Below are 12,106 nucleotides of genomic sequence, written 5' to 3' on the forward strand. Positions count from 1 at the left end.
GTGATAGGACACATTGTATTAATCACTTATACACTAATGCATTATCTTCTTGTACATTTTAATCCGCACAACAATACTGACTAAGGCAACTATCGAAACGTCGACAAAAATGAGTAGGTCATCACGGCACCTTTGGATTTTTTTTAAACATTATAGTTTATAAGATATGATATACGTAAAATAATTATAAGTTTGTTATGGAAGTGGAGAAGTGTAACTAATTAGCCATAATTTTGTAAAAATAAAGGGGTTTAAGTGTAATAATATTAGTGTTTAAAAGACCAAGTTACCCTCATTTTAGGGGTGTTTTTATAAATAAAGAGGGAGGAAGTTCTTATTTTTAGGTATCTATCGGTGCTAGTACTATCAGGCCCCGATATCAGTAATTTTTTAAATTTTCGAACGATGTAAAACACGTGTCGATATCCTTGACACAAAACATAGGTAGCCAGTGTCATGGGGAGCGGCAACATTATTTGTTTTTATAGTTTTTGTTCGATTAAAACTCTACCATAACGAGGGGACGTTTACTAGTTTATTATGCAATAGAATATATGTATAACCTCTTATATTAATAGGGGAGGGTTTAAGTGAAAACTACTTTTACTGCGAAAACTCGAAAATTAACTAAAAAAGACTAAAAACATACTAATTTTTTTTTATTAAAAATCGCTTTTTTTATATATAGAAAAACTTTTTTACAAAAAAAAAAAAATTGTAGTGCACATGTGACATATATAATGCACATGTGCAGTACAATTTTTTCTTTATTTGAAAAACAGTTTTATTTATATAAAAAAACTAGCGAAAATCTATAAAAAAAAATTGGTATGTATTTAGGTATTTTTAGTTAATTTTCAAGATTTTACTTTGACTATTGATTTTTAATTGAACCTTCCCCTATATAAATATCGTCTTATAAAACACGTCTTGAGAATCACTAGTTAGACTAGAAGGTATGGGGGCCGGCTGAGGCCCGGCTAGGACCGGCGCCGGTCCCCCACACCGCCCCCCTGGGGCTCGGCTCGGCACACCCGGCACCCCACAGCCGGGGTAGCCGGTCCTCCTTTCTTCTCTTGCCTCTCACATATACCTATACATACATACATATATACATAAAGGGGTTCATCCTCCACCCCACTAGGTCTATCCCCTCCGAGCCATTCCTACGTGGCGGCGACGTGGCGACTCATCCCCTCCAAACCCATCCTCTCCATACCCTTTATTCTTATGACTTCCTTTGCTAGTCCACAAATCAACTTTTAATGCACATCTTCTCGTTGCCAGCCTATTGTTCAATGAGATTGAATATTTCAAGGTTACACCAAAGCAAACGTCAATCAAACGGATACTCTTAGTCAAATGCAAACGTCATTCAACTTAGGCCGTGGGGTATGGGGCTTGGGTTGAGACGTCGGTTGGGGTAAAACGTCCAAGCCATCACCCCGGGTGGGCTTGGGTTGTGGCGTGGCCCCTTGGGGCTTGGCTTTCAAGCCGGGCGTGGGGCGGTATGGCCAAGCGAGCTGTCTGAATCCCATTGGTTCACCCGCCACGTTAGGCGGTTGTTTAAATTTTGAATTTTAAAATTCAAACGGTCCCCCCATCCCCCCCCCCCCATCTTCTCTAACCGCCACCCGGGTCACCCAAAGGCCTATATATTGTAACCCCAACCCCACTGGTCCACCCATCCCACGAACCAAAACCCCCCGGCTACCCACTGTCTTGAACCCGCTACCCCGCTGGTCCCCCCATCCCACGAACCCAACACCACTATGGCATCCTGGACCCGTGAAGAAGAAATGGCACTCGTCACTAGCGTCGTCGACGCTATGAAGGGGCGGCCACCGGGCCAAACAAAATATTGGGCGGAAGCATTCGCGGCCTACCGACATAACGTCGGTAACGACCGTCACAACCTCAACGCGTGCCAACATAAATGACGCGAGCTACGGCCCAAGCTCGAGCGTTTCAAGGCTTACTACGAAGCCGTTCCCGGTGGCGAGTTAAGCCACGAGGACCGGGTGGCGGTGGCGAACATAGAGTTTCGAGGTAAGGAAAGCAAGGCGTTCGACAAGATCGACCTTTTTGAAATTTTTTTAACGCTCTAGGTTTTTTATTTTGTAATTTTTAGAAATTATGTAATTTTTAGGATTATGTATTTTTTAAAATTTTAATGAAGTTGTAGGTTTTTTTTATAAATGTTGTGTGATTTTTATAAATTTTTTGTATTTTTTTTAAAAACATTTATGCCACGCGGTGTACCCAACCCAAGCTCAACCCACGCCCCGCCATACCCCGCGGACACGTAACCTGGCAGTGGGTTGGCTCCCTTTACACGTGTCGCCCAACCCAAACCCCAACCCAAGCCCCACCATACCCCACGGTCTAAGCCCTTAAGATCCTATCCTAACATGTCTTTAGGTTAGATGCCCTTGCACAAGGGTATGAGTTTGTCTCGGTTCATGCGATGAGGTGGGCTTAAAGTAAAAAAAGAAATGTTTTTGATTTAAATATTGTGTGTAATAGATAGGTGATGAGGTGAAAATTAAGAATGGTAAGGATATTTATAGGGCTGAAGATGAAATTGAGGTTTTTAAGGATTTGTAAGGATATTATGTGACAGATGATGTGGCAGCTAAAGGCGTCTAAGGACGCGTTTAGCATTGAAGATAGTCTTCGAGTTAGTAAAACAAACTTGTTGAAGTGAATTTAAAAGAGAAAATAGATTCACTTTTAAAATTAATAGTAAAATATTATATATCATAGTATATATTATAATCTGTTTGGCATGAAATAATGGAATAAACCAGGGAAGAATGAAATGAATTATTATTGTTTGGTAGGCAAGAAATGAAATCGATGGTAAATGGTGGTGGTCGGTGGCAATGATTGTGGGTGGTTGGTTATAGGTGGCAGCGGCGGTGGATGGTGACGGTGGTGATGGTGGCTGTGACGGGTTGGCGGCGGCAGCGGTGGGATGCGAGTGGCGACGGTGATGGGCATCGGTGGTGTGTGGTGGCGGTGGGGGGTTGGTGGAAGGTGGCGGTGGTGGGGTGGTGGCAACAACGGTGGTGGTTGGTGGCGGCGGTGGGTGGCAATGGTGGCGGAGGTGGCAAAGGGGGTGGTGGGTGGCGGAGACTGGCGGTTGTGGCGGCGGAGGTGGTGGAGGTGGAGGTGGAGGTGGTGGGATTCGGTGGCGGCGGTGGCAGGTTACGGGTGGCGATGATAGGTGGGTGGCGCCGATGGTAGGTTTGTGTTGTTAACGAAGGGTGCAAGAGGGGATAGAATGAAAAAAAAACATGGGAAGCAGATGAAATAATTTTGAGGGAATGAAATGCGTTATGTAATGGGTGATTTCATTCTATTGATCCAATTCGAGCAGATGAAATGATTTTGTAATGGTCTATTCCATTTAGTCTCGCATTCATTCATGCATACAAAACTCTACGTTAAAGGGTTGACAAGTCAGACTCCGGTTATGAAAGTCAACCACACCTTTTTGCTTTTTCCATTCACAGATTTTTCACGTTTATCACGGTATTAGCTATTGGGGGTGTGGGTGGTCACTAGTGATAGAATTCCATCACTCACAAGCACCCAATCAAGTTCCACTATGTCATCAACCATTTTTCTATCACTCACAACCTTTTTTAGTGGCATTGCCTATCACTCACAACACCCAAAAATAAACTCTCATGTTCCCTCACAATTTCCATTTTTCACGGCGTGATAAAATTCACGCGTAGAATATTGCACGCGTTATAAACTTGAGTGGCGATGGTGTATCACTCGTGGAAAAAAGCCATCACGGAAGTTCAACGCTCCACCCCACTCCCCTTAGCTCACCATATCTTACTAATTCCGTAAAGGATCAAAATATATTCCCCAATATATCAGGTGTCTTTCTAACCACATACCTTTAATTATTGATCAGTTGTAGCCTATTACCAAGACTTTTATTTTGTCATCATATCCCACTCTTTAAATATCCCACTCTTTAAATGTCACAACATCTCCTTCCTCGTCCGACACGACAAAACATGTTCATACTCTTCAGAAAACATCTCCTCCTTCTCTCTTATTATCATATGCTTAACCAACACCACCACCTTAGCTCAGCCACCACCTTTCTTGCACCACATATGTGAGAACAAAGCTACCTACACCATAAACAGTCCATACCAAAGAAACCTCGACACTGCCCTCTTGGCCCTCCCCACCACCAACTCCGGCTTTGGCTACTACAACTTCACTACCGGCAAACTCAACGACAGAGTCATCTCGTTCGCTCTTTGTCGTGGTGATATCGAACCCGATGCATGCACAAAGTGTTTGAGTGACTCCATCATTAAGTTAAGAGAACTCTGCCCCACCCAAACAGAATCCATAGGATAGTACAATGAATGCTTTCTGAAATACTCCAACGAGACTGGAAATACTAATGCAGGGATTTTGGCGAGCCCCCAAAGTGTGAGTATGTTACACCCTAACACGTTTAACCTTAAAAATAACGCAGCGGAAAAAGAGCTTTAAAATTTTCTTCCGTATTAACAACATTTCTTTCACGAAGGATCCAAATCCTAAAAATGTTAAACGTACTATAAAAGAATTTTACAACATTCATACTAAAATTTAGATTTCCAAACGTTATATACTTCAACTATGTGACCAATCTATTCGTACAATCCTTGCTCTTGACTCGATCTACGTCCGCTTCACTTCCATAGCAGCAGAAGAAGTCCGTGTAACACCTGTGGGCATCACATACAACTTAACCATTAGTCAAAGGCAACATCATATAACATTAATCTCATGTAATTAAAGATTGAATAACGTTCGTCAATTTAACATTAATTCATCCAATTATTCTTTCTCATCCTCTTATTCCGGGTTCGGTTTAAGTTTCGTAAGAATCCGGTGTACTTGTTCCTGCATCACATACCAACCTCAAACGCATAATTAGTAACGTTAAAATTCTACGTATCTAAATCATGCACATGTACATGTTTACATGTATACATATGCGTCTACATACGTACATGTCCTCCTATATTTCTACATACCTGCATATACTCATACGTACCTTCTTCTATACCAACCCCATATCTACATTCGCGCATGCATTACTACTTCTCTACATACATTCATATATACCTACGTATCTTCGCATACGCATAATACACATCTACATACATACATACCTTTACTTGCATACCCACGCATCTAATTACATACATACATGATTACATCTTCGCATATGTATTTACATACATACATACATAACTACATACACACATACCTACTCACATACATACATACATACATACTTACTTGCATCCACATATATATATACGTTCGTACCTACACACGTATGTACTTTCATATTCAAATACATAATGCTCATGCTCATACATAACTACTTACGTACATACATACACCAATACCTACATATATACATACATGCATACATAACTCCATACTTACATACATTCATAAAATGAATGATAACTACACCCGTGCATACCTTAGCTCACACGTGCATGTACTTACGTAATTTTCCTAAATGCATTCATACATACCTACTTGTCGGCCATTTTATATACATCAATCATCCCATTCAACCATAACAAGAAAACTCTATATGTATACTAAGAAGTGAATCGAAAGTCACTTACCTCGAGCGTTAGTGTTCACGCTTGTTTCCTCGCCTCTGCTTGACCCGTTAACCTTCCGTTTTCGAGTCCTTGCTAATGTGATTCCTATTCTTTCATGTCATCACAATTACATTATGGTTAGCACACATGCTCATTCATACTACATTCGTTTCTTTCCATTCATACATTACTTGACTTTTTATTAACCAAATACCACATACATAAGGCATATAGACTAAAAGTCACCTTGTTCCTTATTCAAGCAACTCAATTATCATCATACGCGACACATAGATTATCTACTACAATACGCTTGACTTCTCTACTATTACAATCATATCCGAGAGGCTAACCATGCTGTACATTAATGCCAATTTTACACATAGTAACGCTTTAAACACACCTTAACAACTGTAACATTTACCCGAAGCAATATTTAGTGTTTAGTAAATTGGTGACTAGAAAATCATATGTTTTAAGTTCACAAAACACATTATTTTCATTGCCGCATTTTTTTTTCACGCAGCAGCTGTTCGGGGTCATTTTCCCCCTTTTTAATCACCTAATCCGACTTAGACTTTCAAATAAGAATTGTAATATGCGAAACAAGCTTTCCAACGATATAAGGCTCGTTGTCTAATTCCTAATAACGAATGAGATACGACCTTTACAAGATGGCTATCTAGGGCTGTCAAAATGACGAATTTACTAACTTTTCATGCTGTTTTGACCCACTAAATCTCGTAACCAGCATCTTGTGACCAAATAAGAATTTTAACATGCGAAACAAGCTTTCCAACGATATAAGGCTCGTTGTCTAATTCCTAATAACGAATGAGATACGACCTTTACAAGATGGCTATCTAGGGCTGTCAAAATGACGAATTTACTAACTTTTCATGCTGTTTTGACCCACTAAATCTCGTAACCAGCATCTTGTGACCAAATAAGAATTGTAACATGCGAAACAAGCTTTCCAACGATATAAGGCTCGTTGTCTAATTCCTAATAACGAATGAGATACGGCCTTTACAAGATGGCTATCTAGGGCTGTCAAAATGACGAATTTACCAACTTTTTAACACAAACTTGAATCAATTCAAGTTGCGTGTAGGCATTTTGTCAAACACTTTGTGGGCGTACAACAAAAAGGCACAATGTACAAGTATTTCATGCTCATATTCTACCACTTGTTTCCAATCCTCAACAATAACACTACATCATATTTCTTTCAAATCCTACTCAATCTAACTAGTAAGAATGGATCATATAGCACGCCATACATCAAAATTATACAAGAATTGAACATGGTAATTCATTCATCTCACCATTCTTACTAGCACAAGTGGGTTTTATCCCAAAACATCAAATTGCTTAGAATCTTACATAGTTCATGTTCTACACGGTGATTCTAACACATATACATGATTAATTTCACACAATTTCACGGATTAAACCTAAACCACTTCATACAAGATCATCAAATCATAAATTGCAACTTACCTTATGATCAATATACTTAGATTAAGTTGTATCCAGTCTCATGCATTCGATTTGTGTCAAGAACCACCATTAATTTGCTGAATGTTGACCTTGATTGAACAAGTAGGGTTTCACCCTTTCTTTCCCCCTCCTGGTCGCGATACCCACCACGCACCCAACTACTGGGTTTTTAATTTTATTATGTTATTTATCAATCTTACACATTCAACCCCCATGCTATCTATTGTTGTCACCTAATAACCCTTTTCCAAGTTTTATAAACTTTCTTGATACTTTTAAACTTATCTAATTATATAAAACACTTAGACATTTTAAGAAAACAACTTTCAAGTTGTTCACTTTGGTCCCCATGTTTCGTTTTAATTAAATAAGGCTACAACCCCTCGTTTAATACCAACGATACTAATATTCAACTAGGTTAATTATTCCTAGTTAATATTCATTTACGGGTTCACTTTTACCCCTAACGGTATTTTACCCGTTCCTTTATATTAACCGGGTTTAAATTACCAAACCCGTTTTTAGGGTGTTACAAGTCTACCCCCCTTAAAAGAGGTTTCGTCCCCGAAACCTTCCTTATTCGAATCAAACCAATTCTACTCTTACCCCTTTCAAGTTCCAGAGCTCTTATTAGTGTCCTTCATTTCATATTGCTAGTTTCTAGCACATATCATCCCTAGCATTTCATTTATTGAACTTAATCCAAAAGTATACAATCCTTACTCGTATTGATTTTAAATTTACGGCTTGTCTCTAACTTCCTATTTAAGCATATTACCTTCATATATCGAAATAAATTGATTTATTTCATTCTACTCATACATCATGTACAATCTTTCATTTTATTCGCTTTGAGATCTACTTAGCATCTCATTACTAATGTTACTTCTAATTATCTTAATGTTTATACGAGAGGACAACATATCATTATAGGCATACTATAATCATTTATTTATATCAATACTTACTCATAATCACAAGCTAAACATCTTACTAACCTTGACTTCGTCGTGTATGCCAGCGGTTTGTGGCCCGAGTCGGCCCGTTTCTTCATGGGTTCATGTAATGCTTTCATTGATTGCTTCCATTGATTTGTTGAGCACCCGCCTATGCGCATCCTTTCAATAATGCCTTGTTCAAATGAACATGGCCTACAAGCCCAACATCAATATTAGCACTTTCCATCGATTCTCATCATTATTACCTTTTCTCCATACTTATTTTATTTGGGGTTTTACACGCTCCTAATTCTTTTATTCTTAAAATTATTTCATTAACCTTTTTGCAAAACTTCCTCTTCCCGACCATACTTAAGTTATCGTTCAGGTTGCATCCCGTCGTTCATTCCGACTCACACGAGTCAATTAACAACGTGTCTAGTATGTGGCTTAATCAAAGTTTTCTTTTCTTGACTCGAATTTTAAGTTTTGCATATCATTTATGGTCATTCTTTCGTCCTTAAATCCGTCTCGCGGATTCATACTTATCATTTGTACCTTTAATTGTGATTATGTTTGAATCCGTCTCGCGGATTCAAATATTGCATTCATACATTTCATTCCTTGAATCCGTCTTGCGGATTCAAGCATTGCATTAACATCTTTCATTCTTTGAGTCCGTCTCGCGGATTCAAGCATTGCATTTATGCATTTCATTCCTTGAATCCGTCTCGCGGATTCAAGCATTGCATTAACATCTTTCATTCTTTGAATCCGTCTCGCGGATTCAAACATTGCATTTATGCATTTCATTCCTTGAATCCGTCTCGCGGATTCAAGCATTGCATTAACATCTTTCATTCTTTGAATCCGTCTCGCGGATTCAAACATTGCATCTACGCTTTTCATCCCTTGAATCCGTCTCGCAGATTCAAGCATTGCATTCATACCTTTCTTTCATGTTTCGAATCCGTCTCGCGGATTCTAACATAGCATTTCATGTTTCGAATCCGTCTTGCGGATTCTAACATAGCATTTCATACTCTCATTTTGAGAGTCTTACATTTCTCTTCACCCTCACGTCCACCTACTACTTAATTCTAACGGACACACCTGTAACAATTATCACGGGCTCACGAAAGTCATGAGTTTCTTGTGTACTGGCCAGGTACACAATCCACACACTAGTTTCGTGTCTTCGTGTAATTGTCACCTTATGTCCGAAGAATTAGGTTTCGGCACGTGTAACATTTCCAAAACTTCATTACCATTCTTATCATTATTTTTCACTTAAAATTTTCCTTTCATTGTTAGGTTTTACCATCACATGTACTTACATATATTAAACATATGTACTTGGGTCAATATGTCAAATTACATACCTTGGCGTCGGTGCTAGACCGCATCCACAAATCATTCTTTCCAAGCAACCATGCTTACCTTACACATAACATATAGTTAGTTATCTTCCAATACATACTTAAGCACATACTTACCTTTGCTTCTACCTTTAGATCTTGGTCGAGTCTCGGATTGTACGGGTTTCTTGTCATAAGAGCACACAGGTTCGAGTTCAAGTACCTATCCTCTTGTACTTGATTCTCTCAAACCAGGGCTCTGATACCAACTTGTTACACCCTAACACGTTTAACCTTAAAAATAACGCAGCGGAAAAAGAGCTTTAAAATTTTCTTTCGTATTAACAACATTTCTTTCACGAAGGATCCAAATCCTAAAAATGTTAAACGTACTATAAAAGAATTTTACAACATTCATACTAAAATTTAGATTTCCAAACGTTATATACTTCAACTATGTGACCAATCTATCCGTACAATCCTTGCTCTTGACTCGATCTACGTCCGCTTCACTTCCATAGCAGCAGAAGAAGTCCGTGTAACACCTGTGGGCATCACATACAGCTTAACCATTAGTCAAAGGCAACATCATATAACATTAATCTCATGTAATTAAAGATTGAATAACGTTCGTCAATTTAACATTAATTCATCCAATTATTCTTTCTCATCCTCTTATTCCGGGTTCGGTTTAAGTTTCGTAAGAATCCGGTGTACTTGTTCCTGCATCACATACCAACCTCAAACGCATAATTAGTAACGTTAAAATTCTACGTATCTAAATCATGCACATGTACATGTTTACATGTATACATATGCGTCTACATACGTACATGTCCTCCTATATTTCTACATACCTGCATATACTCATACGTACCTTCTTCTATACCAACCCCATATCTACATTCGCGCATGCATTACTACTTCTCTACATACATTCATATATACCTACGTATCTTCGCATACGCATAATACACATCTACATACATACATACCTTTACTTGCATACCCACGCATCTAATTACATACATACATGATTACATCTTCGCATATGTATTTACATACATACATACATAACTACATACACACATACCTACTCACATACATACATACATACATACATACATACTTACTTGCATCCACATATATATATACGTTCGTACCTACACACGTATGTACTTTCATATTCAAATACATAATGCTCATGCTCATACATAACTACTTACGTACATACATACACCAATACCTACATATATACATACATGCATACATAACTCCATACTTACATACATTCATAAAATGAATCATAACTACACCCGTGCATACCTTAGCTCACACGTGCATGTACTTACGTAATTTTCCTAAATGCATTCATACATACCTACTTGTCGGCCATTTTATATACATCAATCATCCCATTCAACCATAACAAGAAAACTCTATATGTATACTAAGAAGTGAATCGAAAGTCACTTACCTCGAGCGTTAGTGTTCACGCTTGTTTCCTCGCCTCTGCTTGACCCGTTAACCTTCCGTTTTCGAGTCCTTGCTAATGTGATTCCTATTCTTTCATGTCATCACAATTACATTATGGTTAGCACACATGCTCATTCATACTACATTCGTTTCTTTCCATTCATACATTACTTGACTTTTTATTAACCAAATACCACATACATAAGGCATATAGACTAAAAGTCACCTTGTTCCTTGTTCAAGCAACTCAATTATCATCATACGCGACACATAGATTATCTACTACAATACGCCTGACTTCTCTACTATTACAATCATATCCGAGAGGCTAACCATGCTGTACATTAATGCCAATTTTACACATAGTAACGCTTTAAACACACCTTAACAACTGTAACATTTACCCGAAGCAATATTTAGTGTTTAGTAAATTGGTGACTAGAAAATCATATGTTTTAAGTTCACAAAACACATTATTTTCATTGCCGCATTTTTTTTTTCACGCAGCAGCTGTTCGGGGTCATTTTCCCCCTTTTTAATCACCTAATCCGACTTAGACTTTCAAATAAGAATTGTAATATGCGAAACAAGCTTTCCAACGATATAAGGCTCGTTGTCTAATTCCTAATAACGAATGAGATACGACCTTTACAAGATGGCTATCTAGGGCTGTCAAAATGACGAATTTACTAACTTTTCATGCTGTTTTGACCCACTAAATCTCGTAACCAGCATCTTGTGACCAAATAAGAATTTTAACATGCGAAACAAGCTTTCCAACGATATAAGGCTCGTTGTCTAATTCCTAATAACGAATGAGATACGACCTTTACAAGATGGCTATCTAGGGCTGTCAAAATGACGAATTTACTAACTTTTCATGCTGTTTTGACCCACTAAATCTCGTAACCAGCTTCTTGTGACCAAATAAGAATTGTAACATGCGAAACAAGCTTTCCAACGATATAAGGCTCGTTGTCTAATTCCTAATAACGAATGAGATACGGCCTTTACAAGATGGCTATCTAGGGCTGTCAAAATGACGAATTTACCAACTTTTTAACACAAACTTGAATTGTTTTAAGACAACTAATTTTACATAAAGTCAACTTTTATAGTTTTCAAAACAACAAAATAGAGAAATCAAATACAAAAACCTAATTCTAAAGATTACAAA

At 38.2% G+C, this 12,106-nt stretch overlaps 1 protein-coding gene across 9 annotated transcripts; it reads right to left on the reverse strand.

Annotated features, from left to right (window-relative positions):
* Positions 1–4,508: 4,508 nt before the first annotated feature.
* LOC110916273 lies at positions 4,509–11,985 on the reverse strand. 9 transcript variants are annotated; one of them, XM_035984837.1, is made up of 5 exons: positions 10,931–11,295; positions 9,478–9,998; positions 8,156–8,308; positions 5,676–5,764; positions 4,509–4,751 (listed from the first exon to the last, which is right to left on the reverse strand). In XM_035984837.1, the coding sequence occupies exons 2-5, from the start codon at positions 9,510–9,512 to the stop codon at positions 4,705–4,707; spliced, it is 324 nt and encodes a 107-aa protein (XP_035840730.1). In that variant the 5' UTR covers positions 9,513–9,998; positions 10,931–11,295; the 3' UTR covers positions 4,509–4,704. The 9 variants fall into 9 exon arrangements, 4 of the variants coding, with proteins under 4 accessions (XP_035840730.1, XP_035840729.1, XP_022016701.1 ...); XM_035984836.1 differs by having other exon boundaries at positions 9,478–10,176; positions 10,931–11,171; XR_004882912.1 differs by having other exon boundaries at positions 5,676–5,759; positions 9,478–11,985.
* Between the last annotated feature and the right edge of the window lie 121 nt (positions 11,986–12,106).

The sequence above is a fragment of the Helianthus annuus genome, chromosome 16 (assembly GCF_002127325.2).
Source record: "Helianthus annuus cultivar XRQ/B chromosome 16, HanXRQr2.0-SUNRISE, whole genome shotgun sequence".
NCBI classification, from domain to species: Eukaryota; Viridiplantae; Streptophyta; class Magnoliopsida; order Asterales; family Asteraceae; genus Helianthus; species Helianthus annuus.